Source organism: Bufo gargarizans, chromosome 4 (genome assembly GCF_014858855.1).
Source record: "Bufo gargarizans isolate SCDJY-AF-19 chromosome 4, ASM1485885v1, whole genome shotgun sequence".
NCBI classification, from domain to species: Eukaryota; Metazoa; Chordata; class Amphibia; order Anura; family Bufonidae; genus Bufo; species Bufo gargarizans.
The window spans coordinates 366,232,630-366,253,957 of record NC_058083.1 but is presented as its reverse complement, the minus strand read 5'-3'; the positions used below and the strand labels follow the sequence as shown (position 1 = coordinate 366,253,957).

Here is a 21,328-nt window from a genome sequence, read left to right as displayed (position 1 = left end):
TAAAGTCAGGAAATCACCATACATACTAGATGCTCACCATACACACTGCTTTAAAGGCTATATACACCTTTGGAGTAAAAAAAAATTATCATTGCATTTAACTTATTTTTGGCTAAAAATCATATTTTTAATTGGCCTTTATTAAAAATATTGAGCTGCTCAGTCACAAAAGGTTAAGCGTTTTTCTAACTGTGTGACTGGTACTTTCACTTTCTTCCGGTCATCTAATAAGCCTTATCTCTAAACTACTAAGAGGTCATAAACACTTATTTAAGCCACATTGTAACAGCGGCTGTGGTGCGCCCCTGTTCCCCCAATTACCGCTGCAGTCCGGGGTCATTCTGTTTGTAAAAGTGATATTGCTTCTGAGGATTCCACTCCACAGCTTCTATTCAGCCCTGGACACAGCCCTGAGTTCAGCTGGTGTCATGTTACCCTGCTCTAGGGGCGGCACACATCACTCCCTGGGCTCTCATGCAGGTATTTATTTTTCCCAGATGCCTCAGTGTCAAGGTCCTTGTGTTTGCTACAGAGCCTGATAAACACTGGTGCTTCTGATCTTGTACTTCGTTCCTGGACTCTGCTTTTCATCTCATCCCTGCCTGCGTTGATTCTCCTGTTGCCGGCCCGGATTGCCTGACCTGTGCCGCCTGTCCCGACCTCCTGCCTGTCTGACGATGCCTTTGCCTCATCCTTCGGTCCTGCACCGTTGGTCCTGGTTACGTCTCTGCTTATACCTCACGTACCTGCTCAGGTACTCCCTGGTATGCCTAGACCAGCTGCCACTGACTTGGTGATTGCTCTGGAGTAGCTCCTGCATCTACCCTAAGAGCTCAAGTCCATCCTCACCATCTGAGGCTCTGGTGAATATCAGATAGTTGTTTACACACACCCCTCTAGAGTATAGCCAGTCAGTGGCACAGTGGGTTCACATCCGCTGATCCGTGACATACATTGTTATCAGTAAGATAAGGATTGAGCTTTAATGAGTGTTAATGAGTGTTTATAAGGTAAGGCAGCTAGTAGAGTATGTCAGCTCTGTAGAGAAAAATGATTCCATATTAATAAAAATCAATTGAAAAGGTTATTTTTTTAGGTCAAAATAATTATAATGAAATATTAATAAAAAATTGCCCCCAAAGGTGTACACAGCCTTTTATTGTTGGATTTGAGAGATATTTCAGGTAATTCCACTATTTGTTTTAATGTCAAATGTACAGTGACTACCATTACATTTCATGTACCAGTACATTATCTGCATAGTGGCAGAGATCAAATTACAGGCTTATTACATTATATCTCTATTGTCATTCAGTGATCAGACCTGCAGATCGGAGAAGATCTTATCATCAAATTGCTTAGGCACTGAAACCATACTATCTGTAGTTGATACAGTTAACACCAACTATACACAAGGTTCATTGTGAATAAATATCATACTTTATTGGGCTATAGCATAAAATACACAATATTCTGTAGGGGTAAGGTTGCACACATAAAGCAGGGGGTCACATATTATTATAGTATGTATCCAAATGTGCATGTTCTAATACAGTTAATGGCACAACATGACAGCTGCCTAGTGCAATGAAACAGTCTATAAACTTACACAAAATGAAAATGCTGCCTAAAATACTAATGTGCAAGTGTATCATAAATAATTGACCAATGTTTCCACCACGCTTTAACCTCAAGAGAGAGTTGTGCTAAAATATAAAGTGCAGAAGTGCAGGTCCTCACAGTGAGCCAAGCGCCATATTTTCTCATAAGCAAGCAGCGCTGGACGCATTATCGCCATATCGGCAAGGTTAGATGCCGATACCGATAACTTTGAAAATCAGGCATATCGGCCGAAATTGGTCAATCCGATAATCGGTCAATCCCTACACAGAAGAGTAGCATGTCAGGCTACTCCTTTTAAATAACTGTGCACTTGTTATATAGCTGTATCCCTGGTTAATTATAATGGACAACATATTTGCGATGAATTAGAAGGTTAATTGCGAGACAGACCTTCTCATCCAATATTAATCTCTGACCTCTTTTGGTGGCGTGGGTACATATTCCTAAAGATACACTTCAGATCCTTGTGGAAAGATTTCCTAGAAGAGAGGAAGCTGTTACAGCTGCTGAAAAGGAGGGTAAAATACATACTAACGCCTATAGTTTTGGTATAAAAATAAAATAGAAAAAGCTTCTAAAAGACCACGTAAGGTCAAAATGTTGCACATTTTGTTGAATAAAACACTATCTTTGGAAACTTGGGAGTGCTGCGATCTCTTTCCATATTTTGGGATTTTACTTTGGTTTTGGTATGGGATGTCCAACAAGCTCATATACTGTAGAGGTGATGATCAGAGGTCCACATACTTTTAGCCATGTAGTATATATTGGTTTATAACATATTTCCAATGACTTTTTACATTAATATCACTAATATGTACATTTTTCATAGGATGAACCATTTGGCTTTTCTCAATTCTACACATTATTCACTGATCACTGTTTGCATATTATGTTTTTAGGAATCACAAATAAATTAAGAAAAGAGTTTCACAAAACAACTATAAAAGCTCTGGAAGCTTCATCAAGACTGTTCAGGAAAGAATATGATAGAGGTACTGTAAAGTAAATGAGTGTGTAAATTTGAAAGTCTTAATTTTACTATTACAGAGTTTTAGAAACATTTGCAATATGTGCTCAATTCTGGAGACTGCATCTTAGAAAAATAAAAAATATATATTCTTATGAATATATACAAAGGTGTGCAACAAAAATAATGCAAGGTCTAAAGACTGTAATACATCTGCCGATTTTTTGGCAGATAATCGCCAATGAGTGTTGCTACAGATGCAGCTGAGCTATACTGTGATATGAGTTATCAGAATCAAGTTAAGCTCAGCTACATCTGTAGTAATGCTCGTTAGTGATCATCTAGCAGTCTAATACCACCGCTGATTGCCCAATGAATGAGCTTGTTCATAGGTCAATCAAAATCTTTGGACAGGTTAAAAAATCATCATTTTCAGGGGGTAGATCGTGGTGTCTAATCATGATCTGCTGCCGGCAAAAAATGATTCAGTATAGGGAAGAGCGATGGTGTAATGATTGCTCCTCCCTTTACTGAGGAGAAGATCGCTACATGTAATAGCAGCAGTCTCCTCTACTAGTGAGCATACGATTTCCAGGAAGGAACGCTTCCATCACAACAATTGCCTGTTAAATCAGGCTGTCTAATACAGCCTAAAGCCTAGGTAGGCAACAAATACTGTAGGTCAAGGTCTAGAGAATCTCTGACAAGTCCTGAGTAAGGGCGGCGATACACAAAAGATACCTGTCGGTTATAAGTCCTGTTCCCTGATGTACATGTCTACCCAATAAGAATTGTTCTCAGTAGAAAGAGGAGGAGGAAATTACTACCAGACTGCTGACTCCTCTGGCATCAGCTTATCTCCCTCTGAACAAAAGGATCTAGCAGCTGATACCCAACTGCTTGATCCTTATCTCTCACAACATCTGTCGTTGGTATGCCCCCATACACATTAGATGGTTAGGCTGATTTGACCAATATACATCTAATGTTTATGGCCAACTTTACATTACTGATGTCTTAGTTTAAGGATGAGGTAGCTTCAATCCACATTCTACAAGTGTTGGACTGGAGCAGTTGTAATTGTTAGAGCAAAGGAGTGCCTCTGTTTTTGTTTTCATTCCTAATATTTTTAAACCATTGAGAATTTTCATCAGGAATCGACTTTCTTGTTGGAGAGGAATTTTCATTATTGCTGCCTAGCCATGGCGTACATGAGAGCCATGCCATGGATAGCAATGTTTTGTGTAAATGTAAGAATTAGTATGAGCATGTACTATGCGTACAGAGTATACATAGATACAAGTATATACAGTCCAACAACGATTGAGGATCAGCAAAAAAAAGGACCGCCCATTAGTTGTAATTAACAAAAGTACATAACAAAGGTAAAGAAATAGTTAAAAGAACATAAATGCAATAAGCTTATTAAAATAAAGCAATGAGGCTTATTTTAATAAAACTCAGTGTAGTACAATTTCAGCTGATTTTGTTAAAGGGTTTTATTAAACTTTGTGATTGCTGGAACTTTCTAAGTTATCATAAGTATATATATATATATATATATATATATATATATATATATATATAAATCTCGGCATTCCTGCTGATTAGCTGTTAGACCTACAACTAACTGGCTGCACTAGGAATTGCAGATTTGGCCCATTTAAGTGAATTGGATGCCCATGAATATTGTAATCCCAGAAAAAAAAAGTTTAAGGGAAGTGTGTCATCAGAAAATGACCTATTGTTTAAATCACCTTTTTGCGCTTAAACATATTTTTAAAGAATCTTTCATGGTGTTATTTTCAATTTTCTATGTCAATTTCTATATTTAAACAAAAAACATAAAATTCAGCAGTTTTCTTACTGGCCACTAAGCCTAATAATAGATGTCACTTATTGGTCTGTACAGATCATTACTGGAAGGATTAGAATGATAGATAAGTCAGGATTTATTGTTCACAATACGTGATTGTCAAAGCTTATTCTTTCCTTGTACAATGACCTCTGCACAGGTCACACAGCATGCCTAGAAAACTCAGTCAATGAGTTCCCATCCTGTCCATTGTGTCTATGGCCTGCAGGGCTGTCGTAAAGCAATTTTTTAATGCTCTCTAAATGCTGTTAACAACAGCTCAGGCAAGATGGAGGCCCCCATAATTATGTTCAGGAAATAGAATACAAATAAAATCTGTAATTAGAAAATAAAAAGAAATGAGAAAAAAAGGGTATGTGATGCTATCTGGTTTTAGCTGGCAGATTTTTTTTGGGGTGACACATCTCCTTTAATTAATATAGAAAATTCTGAGAGGCTAGCGACTGTTCTCCTGTGGAGCTTTAAACCATGTATTTATTATAATTGATTAATTATTTGTTCAAAACATTTCTTGACTATTAACTATGATATTCTGAAGAACATACTATTTATATATCAAATGCATTTATTTATAGAAAAATACAGCAAATCAAACATGGAGGACCACGAGCTTCCTCTTTGGCTTCTTTTGAAGGGCACACAGTCAACAGATAAAAAAGTCAGATTGGAAGCTGTCCAGAACATGGCAGGAATCCATTATTGGCGTGGTAAGGTGCAGCTTTTAAATGCTTTTTTGTTTGTTTTTGTTTGGTTTGTTTTTTAGCCAAGTCAGAAGTGGATCCAGCAGGAAGAATTTTAAAGGGATTTTCTGTAAAAAATATATATTTTTTTTAATTATGAAGTGCCCATAGCATGTTCCTGAAACAAAAGATTCATACTTACCTGCTTCCTGCTGCTTCAGCCCTCCACACTACCCCAACGGTCTCCATCTTCCGGTCCTAGCAGCCAGCTGGCTATGAGAATGGCCACATGCAACACTCCAGCCAGTGGTGAAGTGGTCACAAGCAACACATCACAGCACATTACCAGAAAATCTCTTTAAAAGCTATGTACACCTTTGAGGCTAATTTTCTTTTATAATTGAATTTTATTCATTTTGGACTAAAAAGCATTTTTTCATTTCCGTCTTTATTAAAAAATATTGAGCTGTTCTGTTACAAAGGGTTAAATGTTGCAAACTATTAGTCATTTAATAAACCTTATCTCTAAATTACTAAACAGCCCTAAACACTTATTTAAGCCACATTCTTATCAGTAAGATAAGACCTGAGCTATAATGAGTGTTTATAAGAGAAAAGGAGCCGTCATCTGCGCTGCCTGACAGAGTGAAAATTCTGTGATTTTTGCTTAGTTTGTAGTATACACTTGAGGGAGTGACACCCTCAATTGAAAATACGCTTCTATTTTATCCTGGGAGTAGCATATGCACTTTTTCCCGTCCTATCAAACAGACCGCCCATATTTTCACCCAGGCAGCACCCCCGATGCTCATGCTCCGATGCGCTCCCTTGCCCTACACTAGATTGCGCAGGGCATGGGCTCTTTTGTTTCCGCCCAGCAGTGTTTTCAGTGACGTCACCGGCGGGCTTCCTGGTAGCCCCATGGAGAGCCTGGTTCGTCACCGTAACTCCTGAAAATGCCTTTCCCCTGGTTGACTTAGCGCAGGGCAAAGGAGAGCATCGGAGCATGAACTGCTCCAATGCTCAAATCAGGGGGGCTGCCTGGGTGAAAATGGAGGTATGACCGGGTTCAGTTCTGAACCCGGACAATTCCTTTAAGGTGGTACATATAGGTGTGCTTGCTCCTCCTTTCATCGGTTGCTGGATGCACATAGAAGTGACTAGGAGCAACACACTATGTGTAGGGTCTGCTCTCCTGAATGTAGATACCCAACAGCATAGGTAGGTTTAGAGTAGAACCTGCCTGACTGAGACCACCTTGGCCCTGATAGGCGCGCACAGATGTGTTTTGATCAAAATATATTGGCTGAGAGTCTCAGATTTTATCATATCAGAGTGAGGGCTTAGTCTAAAAGTTTACTGTGATTAGTAAGTTACTTTGTAATAATGATCTGCACGTCCAACTGACTGTACTAGGGTACAGCCACACGCAAGCGGATTTGTCATGGATTATCAGGGGTGACAACATGCTGTGGATGTAAAATTCGGCATGTAGCTCTTTCACAAGAGTAACACACAATGTGTCAGAGTCAGTGAAAATCTGATGGTTTTGCATGCAAGTTGAATCATTTTTGTCTGCCATTGCATTTAGTGTTTCCATTTTTTCCGCCATGATTGCATCCTGTTTACATCTGTTTTTCACGTACGTGACAAAAAACTGAAGAATAACACACAGCATCTCCTAGCAACCATCTGTGCAAAATGGACTGCATCTGGATGCCATGCCTGTGCTGTCAGTTTTTTTCGCCGACCCATTGATTAGAATGGACCAGTCCTGAGTGAAAAACAGATGACTGTAGAACATGCTGTGATTTTTCCTGAACAGCTGATCAGTGGAAAAAAAAAAAATGCTCATGTGCGTGTACCTGTAAAAATGAATGGGTCAGTGCTCAGTCCGGATCCTGTCTGTTCACAAGATGGAATTCATCCTGACTGAGAACTCACTGTTGTGAAATTAACCTAACAAATTCTGTTGGTGCTACTATATAACCTCTGCTGGGTTCTGTAGCCTCAGGGCACTTACTGTGTGTGTCTGCCCTGTATTCTATTGTAATAACTATTATGATTTATATTCTGTATCAATAATAGATGCCCCCTGATGAATCAAAGACAAAACACTTGTGGTACTTTAACATCTTGGAGCAGTACTTTAATTGGAAGTTGCTAATTTAGAGAAGTGGCTTAGATTCTTGATAGACATTGCTGAAAAAATGCAGTGGGGGAGGTTTTCACATTGGTTTACTGTAGAATGCATATCTCTAGTGCAAGTTTATCAAACTAGTAAGTAATATGGTTGATGTGTCACTTTCTCCGTGGGGCATTATGCAATAGAATATAATAAAGCTTACTGATGAATGTAATAGTGCTTTTAAATAAGCGACAATATAAAAATAAATGTAGAAAATGCGTGAGGCGTCCTTGTGGATGAGGTGATTGACGTTTTAATATCAATCATGTGTACCAAGGTTGGGTCATTTAGCATGTACTCTACAGAACTGCCATAGAGGTTTATACTATGTCCTTGTCTGATAGACTTATAACATCAGCAGCTTAATTTATAAGCCAGTTTTGTTATCTCTAGTGAGATATTCTCCTCAAGTGAGCACCAGACTTTGTGATTTTGCAGATTACCAGTATCGGACAGTGGCACAAGCATGTGACAGAAGAACAACGGTTGGGTTAGCCAGGAGCAAAAATGTAGACCTTCGATTCTTCCTTCCTCCTCCAGCGCTGCCAAAAGTAGATGATGTGAGTGACAGATTTATAAGTGGGAAAGAAGAAATGCATTCAACTGAGTTCTGATTAATCAAGAATTACTCATCTGCTTTTTTTCTAAAGAGCTTTTAATACTAATATGCCTTCAATAACATAACATAAAAATAATGATAACAACGGAGTCTTATCTGCCTTGAAAATCTCTCTTTCTTATGTGCATCTAAAATGGCTAAAGATATATTTCTAAGGAGATTGGTCATAAAATAATCTGCCATGGTCAGATTATCCGTGTAGTGAAACAGTTTATTTATGGAACAAAACAGAAGGTGTTCAAAAGGAGCTCTCCGGGCCTGTACCTAAGACAGCCTCTTTCAGTGAAACCTGTGGAGAGTGGCAGTGGCGTAACTAGAGTTCTGTGGGCCCCAGGTCAAACTTTGGATTGGGGCCCCCTGCCCCCCTTTTACCTTTTTGCCCCCCCTCTCAATTTATATATTCATTTTTTTTGCCCCCTATCTCACTGTATATATCAAATTTTTTGCCCTCTCTCAATTCATATATTCAATTTTTTTGCCACCTATATACACTACGTGCAGAATTATTAGGCAAATTAGTATTTTGACCACATCATCCTCTTTATGCATGTTGTCTTACTCCAAGCTGTATAGGCTTGAAAGCCTACTACCAATTAAGCATATTAGGTGATGTGCATCTCTGTAATGAGAAGGGGTGTGGTCTAATGACATCAACACCCTATATCAGGTGTGCATAATTATTAGGCAACTTCCTTTCCTTTGGCAAAATGGGTCAAAAGAAGGACTTGACAGGCTCACAAAAGTCACAAATAGTGAGATATCTTGCAGAGGGATGCAGCACTCTTAAAATTGCAAAGCTTCTGAAGCGTGATCATCGAACAATCAAGCGTTTCATTCAAAATAGTCAACAGGGTCGCAAGAAGCGTGTGGAAAAACCAAGGCGCAAAATAACTGCCCATGAACTGAGAAAAGTCAAGCGTGCAGCTGCCAAGATGCCACTTGCCACCAGTTTGGCCATATTTCAGAGCTGCAACATCACTGGAGTGCCCAAAAGCACAAGGTGTGCAATACTCAGACATGGCCAAGGTAAGAAAGGCTGAAAGACGACCACCACTGAACAAGACACACAAGCTGAAACGTCAAGACTGGGCCAAGAAATATCTCAAGACTGATTTTTCTAAGCTTTTATGGACTGATGAAATGAGAGTGAGTCTTGATGGGCCAGATGGCTGGATTGGTAAAGGGCAGAGAGCTCCAGTCCGACTCAGACGCCAGCAAGGTGGAGGTGGAGTACTGGTTTGGGCTGGTATCATCAAAGATGAGCTTGTGGGGCCTTTTTGGGTTGAGGATGGAGTCAAGCTCAACTCCCAGTCCTACTGCCAGTTTCTGGAAGACACCTTCTTCAAGCAGTGGTACAGGAAGAAGTCTGCAAGGTAAGAAAAACATGATTTTCATGCAGGACAATGCTCCATCACACGCGTCCAAGTACTCCACAACGTGGCTGGCAAGAAAGGGTATAAAAGAAGAAAATCTAATGACATGGCCTCCTTGTTCACCTGATCTGAACCCCATTGAGAACTTGTGGTCCATCATCAAATGTGAGATTTACAAGGAGGGAAAACAGTACACCTCTCTGAACAGTGTCTGGGAGGCTGTGGTTGCTGCTGCACTCAATGTTGATGGTGAACAGATCAAAACACTGACAGAATCCATGGATGGCAGGCTTTTGAGTGTCCTTGCAAAGAAAGGTGGCTATATTGGTCACTGATTTGTTTTTGTTTTGTTTTTGAATGTCAGAAATGTATATTTGTGAATGTTGAGATGTTATATTGGTTTCACTGGTAAAAATCAATAATTGAAATGGGTATATATTTGTTTTTTGTTAAGTTGCCTAATAATTATGTACAGTAATAGTCACCTGCACACACAGATATCCCCCTAAAATAGCTAAAACTAAAAATAAACTAAAAACTACTTCCAAAAATATTCAGCTTTGATATTAAGGAGTTTTTTGGGTTCATTGAGAACATGGTTGTTGTTCAAGAATAAAATTAATCCTCAAAAATACAACTTGCCTAATAATTCTGCACTCCCTGTATTTCATTTTGCCCCCTGAGTAATGAATGATTTGCTGCCAGACTACCAGTCATACGCTCTCTGCGGTGCCGCATCATTCCGTCATCCTGTGATCTTTCGAGACCCGTGACCTCGCGCCGTCACAGAATAAATTGACAGTGTGTGTGAGTCTGGTGGAACAGCGTCGGTTCGAGACGGGATGGGTTTTAAGTAGGACACGATGGCAACTGGCCATTAAAAGCACTTGCGGGGCTGCGGGCCCTCCCTCCCGCCGGTCGCACCCTCTGCAACCACGATTGTTACGCCCCTGGAGAGAGGACACTTTGAGCAGTACTTAACCTTCCGTGACTTTGACAATCCACCTGATGTGCTTCTCTTTCTTCCTGATCAGCTGCACAATATAGATGTAGCTGAACGGAAAGTAAGAGGAGCACATCCAGTCGCTACCTCAGAGGTGTCAGAGCCCACAGGCAGAGTAACAGAATAATAACTACTGCATAAAGTGTCTTCTCTCCACAGCTTAGCTGAAAAGGGCTTTTTATGTACGGGCCCAGAGAAACTCTTTATGGCAAGCATGTTGAAAAGTTTTTTAATGTTTCTATGGGGGTCATTTCTCAAACAGAAATACGTCTAAGTTAGGCGTATTTCTGGTGCAGATTGCGACTTTTCCCACCAGGTCTAAAAAAAGTGGGCATGTCATGGGGGAAGGGGAGGGTCCAGCAGGCCCGTCTCATTCATCATTTTCTACGCCTGTTTTAGGTGTAGAAAATGGTCTAAACATAAGACAGCAAGGAAGCTGTCTTACATTTATAAGTGGTGGAGGATCCGCTGAAGTAATGTAGTGGCTGGTGTCTCTTCATAACTCTGGCGGATCCACCGCCAGGTATAGGGAGTATTAAGACCGGCGTCTAAAACACCGGTCTTCATAAATGTGCCCCTATGTGTTGGCCATTTAGACCTTTTTTCATACACCCTGAAATACTTTTTTATTTTATTATAATCAAAAATCATAACTTACACATATCTTAGTTCGATATCTACAAAAATAGTTACATTTTCATTTTCTCCAGAACAGACTGCTTTTTCTGTACATACAAAATTATTTTTACTTCCCCTTTTACCCACCCACCACCCTTGTGGGGGAGGGAGAGGAGAGGGACGTAAAACGAAAGAAATAAAAAAAAATAAAAAAATTTATAAAAAAAAAAAAATTTTCCGACACTCCAGCCCTAAAGTATCCAATTCTTCCAAACTTCATCAATACTTTTGGGTTTTTTATTATAGCCCTCCCTCACCCGTTCTTCTTTAATCAGGTTGTCCACTGCTTTTCTCCATTGTCCCACTGTTGGAGAGTCCACCCCTACCCATTTCTTAAGTATAAGGAGTCTAGCTTGGAACAGCACCTTACAGAGAACCGTTCGTATATCTCTATTTAAATTCAGATGTTCGGTTGCCCCTAATATGCAAATCACAGGATCTTCAGATATTTGAACCTTCAAAATTGAATTGACAGTCTCTACTATTTCTGTCCAATATCTGACCAATCTTGGGCATCTCCAAAAACAGTGTATTAAATCGGCACTCTCTCTCCCACATTTTATACATTTATCCGAGACTCTCAGACCCATTTTTTTTCAATATCCATGGGGATCGATGCAACCTATGAACTATGAAGAACTGTGCAATCTTGTGTGAACCCCTATCAGAGACCCCAGAGTAACTTCTGAGGGCATCTTTCCATTTCTCTTCCGTAAAAGATTGAAGTTCGTTTTCCCTTTTTTTTTTTTGGCAAGTATTATGATCCGTTTCTTTTTGACCTCCGTCAGTATCCTATATCTTTTTGCGGTTATTCCTCCACTTTCACCCTCTTTAGTGAATTTATACATTAGATCTGATTTTTCTATTCTATATCTATCGTCCTGTACAACTGTCCGCAATGCATTCCTAAGCTGAAAGTATTTATAGATATCTTTTTGGGAGGTCCCGAATTCTCGAACCAGTGTATTAAAGTCTTTCAATTTACCCTGTTCGAATATTTGGCGAAGGTATTTTATCCCTTTTTTTCCAGATCTATATAAGACTTAATCGTTTGCAATTCCTTAAGATTTATATTTTTCCAGATAGGTGTATAGTGCAAAAACCCTGTAATATCTAGTGTTTTTTTTTTATCTCTAGCCATATATATTCCAATAAATTTAATATTCTATTCCCTGTATTCTTTTTCGCCAGTGTACCCGATTCCAACACCTCTAAATAGTTCCATTCCTCTTTCTACCCCAGTCTGTTTATAACCTGTTTACCTACTAAACCATTTAAACTCCCTTTTATGTGACCATATTGTGATATTAAATAATAAAAAAAACAATTCGGACAGCCAGTCCACCCTCTCTCACTGGGAGCTGTAACACTTCTTTCTTTATTCTGGGGACAGCGCCTTTCCAGAGAAAATCCCCCCTTAAATTATCAAGTAACTTAAAAATACTCTGCGGTAACCTCAATGGGGCATTTTGAAGAACATAAAGTATTTTAGGGAGAAAAATAATTTTTATTAGATTTACCCGACCCTGTATTGACATTGGTAATCTTCGCCAAATATGTATTTTCCTAAGTTCTTTCAATAAGGGGAGTACATTTAATTTTTCATATTCTGCTATATTTCCTGAAATATTTTAGTACTATTATGAGACGCACAGGAGTGGGTGAAGTCACGGAGGGAGGTGCTCACAGTAAAAAGGATTCGCCCTTCCTTTACGAGTAAAACAATATAAAATGGTATACTGGGCACTCTCACTATAGGTAGAACCGTAAATAGAATGGCAAATATCTTAGTGATTAAATTTATAAATTTATTGGTAACTTGCCGTTAATAATAAAATACAATAATAAAATATACAATATACTGGGCTGTTTAAAGGTCAATAGGATACATTGGTGTAAAATACAATAAGCATTATACTACAAATATCTAAAAGTGAATAGATAATAATACAGGATAAATATTCAGGAAATTGATAATATGCGGCTAGAATAGCATCTGATGGTATATCCTAAAAAAAGGGTTTGTTGCTGGCCAAGGAAATGATGATGGAACAAAGTCTCCGAATAGTCCAAAGTCTAATGATAAAATATGAAGCAATGTTAGGCTACAGTGAGAGTGTATGCGGCGTCCCGCTTTTACTCACTGTTCGGTGGTTACTGGTGTAGATTTCACTGCTGAAGTTCCGGATCTCTGTTTCACCTAATGTTCCTTCTTAGGTTGTCTCCGCTGCCGGTTTAGGTAGCTCTGGGCATCGCTCCGTATGTTTGTAGAGCCGATGTCCTCCAAGCCTGTATTTGCCTGCTTCCACGATGGATCTAATGTTCGGTCACAAGATGGAAATATGCTCGCTTCCAATAAATCCAATGAATCAGCGTGGCAGGTCCTCCTTAAAGATGTTCCGGCTTCTTAGCGTTAACCTGGAGAAATTTATTCTCAATGCTAGGTGCAGTAAGAGTTCATGTAGAAATAAGCTGGGGGTCTTGGATCAAACGCGTTTCGGGGCTTCACGTTGCCCCTTCCTCAGTGTGGGGAGGAGTAACCGCAAATTGGACAATTGGAATCAGCATAACTTTTCACATAAAAAGGTCTTTTGTAAGGGGGATTGTTCATCACTGAGGAAGGGGCAACGTGGAGCCCCGAAACGCGTTTGATCCAAGACCCCCAGCTTATTTCTACATGAACTCTTACTTCACCTAGCATTGAGAATAAATTTCTCCAGGTTAACGCTAAGAAGCCGGAACATCTTTAAGGAGGACCTGCCACGCTGATTCATTGGATTTATTGGAAGCTCGAGCCTCTCAGAGCTAGAGAACGAGCATATTTCCATCTTGTGACCGCACATTAGATCCAGCGTGGAAGCAGGCAAATACAGGCTTGGAGGACATCGGCTCTACAAACATACGGAGCGATGCCCAGAGTTACCTAAACCGGCAGCGGAGAGAACCTAAGAAGGAACATTAGGTGAAACAGAGAACCGGAACTTCAGCAGTGAAATCTACACCAGTAACCACCGAACAGTGAGTAAAAGCGGGACGCCGCATACACTCTCATTGTAGCCTAACATTGCTTCATATTTTATCATTAGACTTTGGACTATTCGGAGACTTTGTTCCATCATCATTTCCTTGGCCAGCAACAAACCCTTTTTTTAGGATATACCATCAGATGCTATTCTAGCCGCATATTATCAATTTCCTGAATATTTATCCTGTATTATTATCTATTCACTTTTAGATATTTGTAGTATAATGCTTATTGTATTTTACACCAATGTATCCTATTGACCTTTAAACAGCCCAGTATATTGTATATTTTATTATTGTATTTTATTATTAACGGCAAGTTACTAATAAATTTAATCACTAAGATATTTGCCATTCTATTTACGGTTCTACCTATAGTGAGAGTGCCCAGTATACCATTTTATATTATTTCCTGAAATTTGTATACCTAGGTATTTGAAATTCTCGTGTTTCTCTAACACATGCACCCTTAGATCTCCCTGTGGTTGTATATCACCTAGCATCAACATATGTGATTTCCCCCAATTAATGTTTAATCCAGAAAAGGATCCGAATTTATCCATTATATCTATTACTCTATTAAACTGATCTCCAGTATTGTGCATAAATAATAAGATATCGTCCGCATACATTAGCAGTTTTTCTCCTCCTCCCTCGTATTGAAAGCCTTTAATCTCCTTATCGTTTCTTATTATACATGCGAGCGGCTCGATCGCAATAGCGAATAATAGTGGAGAGAGAGAGCATCCCTGCCTAGTGCCCTGGTACAGGGCAAGGGGCAGGGACAAGCTCCCGTCCACCATCACTCTAGCCCTAGGATTATAATATATTAACTGGATCCATCTTATAAATCCCTCCCCTATACCAACCCTTTTTAATACTGCCCACAAGTATTCCCATTCAATACAGTCGAATGCCTTTTGGGCATCCAGTGAAAGTACCGCTTTCTCCCCTGATTCTAATCTATTAGCTTCAATATTTAGAAACATCCTTCTTATGTTTGAATATATCGTTCTCCCGGGTATAAAACCTGTCTGATCTTCATTTATAACTCCACTAGTCACATTCGATAGCCTATCGGCCAAAACCTTCGCCATAATACTAACGTCCGTATTTAGAAGAGATATTGGCCTGTATGATCCAGGGTCTAGTTGTTCCTTACCCTTTTTGAGGATTAAGGTAATAATTGCCTCTTTCATGGAGTCTGGTAGCTCACCTATTTTTTGGGCCTCGTTCAGTGTTATTTTTAACTTTGGTACTAACACCTGAGAAAACGTTTTGTATATTTCAAAAGGGAGCCCATCACTACCTGGTGCTTTATCGGGTTTTACCTTCCCCAAAACCTCGTTTATTTCCGCCATCGATATTTCTTTTTCTAGATATACTTTTTGGGCCTGAGATATTTCTCCAAGAGATATCCTGTCTAGGTATAGGTCCAGATCTTGTTTTGTATATTGTACCCTGGATTTTTTATAGTTCCTGGAAATATTCTAGAAACACTTCTTTAATTCCTTACGGTGTACTAATTATTTCACCCTTTTTATCTTTAATCGCCCCTATCCAGGATTTCCCTCTTTGGTTTCTTACTATATTTGCCAGAATTTTACCAACCTTTTCTCCCTCAGAAGTTAAAAGGATCCCTTGAAAGAGTAGTTCTTTCCTACTTCTATCCATTTGATATGCCTTTAACTTTTCTTGTTCTTCCTCCCATATTTTCTTATTATACTCAGTGGGGTGTGTTATGCAAGTTATTCTTGCTTCTTGTAATTTTTTTTCCAGTGCATTTCCTATTTCTCTAGTGCTTTTTTTTCCAGTAGTTCACCTTTTTAAAGAGCAATCCTCTCAGGTATGCCTTAGCGGTGTCCCAGACAATTATCCTACTAGCGGTATCGTTATTCACCCAAAAAAAAGTCTTTTAGTTCTTGTATTATACTCTCTTTATCTGGGATCATCGTTAACCAGTGGGAGTTAAACTTAAATGGTGGGAAAACCTTATTTTTAATCAGATCTATTTCCATTACCACTGCACTGTGGTCTGATAGAGCCATAGGCACATACTTTATCTTAATCCTATTTTCCCAGAATCATATCTATTCTTGACCAAGTTTGATGTGTTTTGGAATAACAGGAGTACATGATTTCGTCCGGGTTCTGGAAACGCCAAATATCAACCCAATTAAATTCCTGGGCTAATTTAAAAAGATCTACTTTTAATGCTCCTCCCACTCTGCCAGACTTTCTATCCCTGAGTGGATCCATTACAGCATTGTAATCTCCTATCGCAATCATTTTAGCTTCCTGTCTATTCAGCATAAATCCCTGCAGTTGGTACAAGACATCTGGGTTATATGGTGGTGGAATATATATATTCGCAATAACCATTTTAACACCTTCTATATTACAATATAAAAAGAGGTACCTACCATAACCATCCGCCTCGTATGCCAAACACTCAAATTTAATCTTGTTATGTATCAAAATTGAGACCCCTCTAGAATAGGTGGTATATGCTGAGTGGTAGCCTTCCACAATCCATCTCTTTTCTAACCACCTTAAAGATTCCTTATCCAAATGTGTCTCTTGGAGGCAGATGATGGCTGGCAAGAACCTCTTTAACCACTCCAGGATAGCATGTCTCTTTACTCTCTCCCGTAGACCCCTCAGATTCAATGAAAGAATCCTAACCATCTAGCAGAGGTAGAGGAGCACACAAAAAAAAAAAAAAAAAACCTTTCCCTCCTCCAATAGGTACCCCCCCACCCTAAATAGCCCCCCCCCTTCTGCTGAACAGCAGTCGGGGCAGCTCCATAACTTAGCATAATAAGTCCTTTCCCCTCCCACGACCTCAAAGGCCCTCGCCATCCGCCCACTCACTAACCTCCTCCAGAGTCAAAAAAAAAGACAGTCGTACTTTTGTATTCTACCCTTAGTTAGGCCGGGAAAAGTAAGCTGTATTTTAAACCTGCCTCCCTCAATCTCTTTTTAACAGCAATATATTCTTTCCTATGGGCATAAGCGGAGTATAAGCGGAGTATTATTATTTTTTCGCCCTGTATCTGGTATTTTTCAGAGTTCCTGGCGTCTGATATTATTGTATCACGATCCCTGGCAAGTAAACATTTAACCAATATCTGTCTAGGATATTCTCCAGGAACCCTCTTTCTTGTAGGGACCCGATGTGCTCTTTCAATAGCAAAAAGAGGGGAGAGGGTACCCGCCTTGCAATTCTCCCTTATCCATCCCTCCATATATTTAGTACAATTGTCTCCCTCTACCCGCTCTGGGATCCCTACACATCTTATATTGGATCTTCTTGATCTATCTTCTTGACTTATTTATTTTTGTTCCATCTTGGAGTTTAGTTCCTTTAGGACAACTACCTCCTTCTCTAGGTGCTGTACCGAATGTTCCAAGCTAGGGACCTTTTTCTCCATCTCATGTAAACGCTGCCTAATTTTCTCCATCTCATCCCTTATTATGCTGACATCCGTCTGCACTGTCCCGATCTGGGTTGCTATGTTCCCCATTACGTTTTCCATCCTGTGAATGTCGCTGGAACTCCCCTTTCTCCCATTCCCTCCTTAGACCCGTTCTCATGCCTCGAACCCTGGGGTCCTGGCTCTATAGTTTTTTCTTTTTGTGGAGATCTAAAACCTGGCGAGTTTGGAGCTAAAAATTTGTTTAAGCCCTGTTGTTTGGGCCCACTCTCTAACCCTGTGGCTGACCTCCTACCACTACCCCTCATAGGGCCACGCTGTTCCTCCTTTTTCTTGGGTGGCATTTTTAAGCTCTCTTTTTATCTTCCTTTCCCTCTTCCTTCCCCTCTTTTTACAAACGCTCCTCTCTGTTGTCTAGACACAATCCTCAAGAGGAAAAAAAAAAAAAAAGCAACAATCAAACAATAGACGATATCATAATGTCCAAAGGTGCCGTATACGATAGTACCCACACCCCAGTATCGAGCAGTGTAACCCGGCAGGGAGAGGGGGAGAAGGTCGCAACTTCAAGAGACCATATACAAGCCTTATACATTTAATAAGAGGGTTGGTTTACTTCCGAGCAAGTCCATGCCTGGTTAATCCAGGAGAGTTTGGGGGTGCTATTAAGAGTTAGGGCTCTTTCACACCTGCGTTATTGTCTTCCGGCATAGAGTTCCGTCGTCGGGGCTCTATGCCGGAAGAATCCTGATCAGTTTTATCCTAATGCATTCTGAATGGAGTGAAATCCGTTCAGGATGCATCAGGATGTCTTCAGTTCCGGAACGGAACGTTTTTTGGCCGGAGAAAATACCGCAGCATGCTGCGCTTTTTGCTCCGGCCAAAAAAAACTGAAGACTTGCCACAAGGCCGGATCCGGAATGTATGCCCATTGAAAGGCATTGATCTGGATCCAGCCTTAAGTTAAACGTCGTTTCGGCGCATTGCCGGATCCGACGTTTAGCTTTTTTAAGGTGGTTACCATGGCTGCCGGGACGCTAAAGTCCTGGCAGCCATGGTAAAGGGGAGCGGGGGAGCAGCATACTTACCATCCGTGCGGCTCCCGGGGCGCTCCAGAGTAACGTCAGGGCGCCCCACCTGCATGGATGACGTGATCGCATGGCACGTCATCCATGCGCATGGGGCGCTCTGACGTCACTCTGGAGCGCCCCGGGAGCCACGTGGACTGTAAGTATACCGCTCCCCCGCTCCCCGCTCCTACTATGGCAACCTGGACTTTAATAGTGTCCTGGGTGCCATAGTAACACTGAAAGCATTTTGAAGACGGATCCGGCGTGTAATTCCGGCAAGTGGAGTACACGCCGGATCCAGACAAAGCAAATGTGAAATAGGCCTTAGTCTTGTAAGTACTTATATGGAGGATTTTTATTTTTTTTCTCCCTTCAGAGGGTTAATTGCAGAGGTTAGTTGCAGAGATCAGAGTCCAAATTAGCAGGGATGATATAGTTTTAGATACATCAATCACTATACTCCGTAATCCGGGCCCGTCTTTTCCTACTGTTCTTCCTTCAGGTCTCTCCTTTCCTCTCTCCTCTTGACCTCGCCTCCACTTCTTCTTCTATTACCCCTTTTATCAATCTCTATAAATTTCTTATAGGATAAGGGCCATCCAAAACGGTCTTCAGAGTAGTGTACTCCACAATTGGGGGCCGCTCATCGGCGAGCGGGTGGACGGACCGTGTAGCCAGCGAGCGGCGAGGGAGGGGGGCGGAGCCTAGCGTCTTTTGTCAGACGCTCCCATGCTGACAACCCTGACACCCTGAAATAAAGGTATTCATACGTACGCATGCTGATTACGTGCTTAAACACACATGCATATTCTTATCTTCAAATAATCACTAACTTTTCACACAACTTTGCAGTTTGTAATACCATATGTCTTATCAGTGAGAAGTTTCTTGTTCTCATGTTATCAGCTGTTTACCTCTCCCTCTCCCCTTTGCTAATTGCTTTTCAATTAAACCCATACAAGATGGATCAGCTATGCAAGTGTATGGAGAAGGGTGGGGAGAGGAGTTAGCAGACACACACAACCCGACAAGCAGACACAGTAAAATCTGATGCCTGCTAGTTATAGTTCCCTATGGGGAAAAAAGCGTTAAAAAAAGTTTTATAAAATAATATTTATTTTTTAATTCTAATCACCCCCTTTCCCCAAAATAAAAATACATAAACAATCAAAAAACACATCATGAGCATTACTGCGTGTGAAAATGCCCTTACTATTAAAATCTGAAATTTTTAGTCCCATACAGCAAACAGCATAATGGGGGGAAAAAAAGTCAAAATGGCCGATTTGCTATTTTTGGGTTTCTTCATCTCCCACAAAAAATTAAATAAAACGTGATCAAAATATCATACACACCCTAAAATGGTATTATTGAAAAGTACAAATCGCGACGCAATAAAATGAGCTCTGTACACTTTAACTAAACAAAAAAGGTACAGGGGTCAGAATATAACGCGCCGAAAAGAAAATATTTTTTTTCAAGGTTTTTATTTATTTTTTCAGTATTAAAACGCAAAACTATACATATGTGTTATCGCCGTAATTATACTGACCTGGTCAATGAAAGTAATACGTCAGTTTTACCATATAGGGAACGCCATAAAAGAGAACCCATAAAACTGTTGTGGAATTGCGTTTTATTTTATTTTTTTCAATTTTACCCTATTTGGAATTCGATCAGCCAAAAATCTTATTTACATAAAAATTAAAAAGGAAGCATTTCTTGGGATTAGAGAATCGGGTTTTTACAAAAAAAAGGTATGATTCATCCTACATGGCAATAATGCTTACTTTGAAACTGATTTTGGAGGTGACAGACTTATATTTTCTAATGTACCCTTAGATCATTTATACTTTGCTCCTTCAATCTATATCTACGTTTTTATTTCCACTTGGGTTACAGAACTATTACATAGAGGATGAGGTACGCCAGTTGCTGTCCTCCCTTCCACAGACAGTAGTTGACCAATGTATAAAGTATTTTACGTCACTGGCATTGAGAGAGAGCAGTCAGTCCCTAGTAGCCCAAATGGTAAGTGATGATAATTTCATGATTCTCATTTTCAAAGTGGGAATCCTAAGATTTTAAAAAGATCTCGTTGTTTAATATTCAAGTGAAACCTGTTCTCATCCATAAAGGGAAGTTTGTTTAATATGTAATTGTTTTTTTATTTTAATGTTGCTGTTTATATTAAATAGAATTTATGAAACATTGCACTGTCACACTGGTCACTAAGGCATCAAAAAAGCTGCCATTAGTAATTTCAGCCATTCTTTGCTGATCTCCATGGTTATAAATAATAAAGAAGTAGTTTCACACTGATCCAGTTACAGGTCTTCATACAAAGTTTTTGTCAAGGAGTTTCTGGATTTGAGCCCACTGTAGGGCAGACACTTTGCAAATATCAGCTTAAATGGAATCTGTCACCAGCGACCCCTCTCTCTAACTATTTGCATAGACACATAGCTGTTGTCCACCTGATTAAAACACTGTTGTTCTTTTGTTGATCCGAGGCTCCGTTCCTGAGTTATGATACTTTATGATGCTTATAATTAAAATGCAAATTAGGCATTTGGTGCAATGAGGGTGTCACCATTGCTCTTGTTGCTCCCAAGCTCACCACCTTTCTGTTGCAAGCCACTCCCTTGCTGCTTTGCCACTGCCTTGCCCTGTCAATCAAAGCAGCCAGCGAGGGGCAACAGAAAGGAGTGGAGCTTGGGTTCAACATCTTTTGAAGGAGAGTCAGGAGCTCCGCATGCAAATTAGACTATCAGCCAAACCCACCTT

General features: G+C 40.0%; 1 protein-coding gene across 2 annotated transcripts in view; it reads left to right on the top strand.

The window, feature by feature from the left end:
* SERAC1 (serine active site containing 1) overlaps nt 1-21,328 on the top strand; it is a 284,627-nt gene that overhangs the window by 126,315 nt on the left and 136,984 nt on the right. For both annotated transcript variants that reach the window (XM_044289309.1, XM_044289308.1), the window contains exons 5-8: nt 2,526-2,618; nt 5,045-5,176; nt 7,776-7,897; nt 20,444-20,572. In XM_044289309.1, the coding sequence (XP_044145244.1) occupies nt 2,526-2,618; nt 5,045-5,176; nt 7,776-7,897; nt 20,444-20,572 (476 nt within the window). The remainder of the gene's footprint in view (nt 1-2,525; nt 2,619-5,044; nt 5,177-7,775; nt 7,898-20,443; nt 20,573-21,328) is intronic.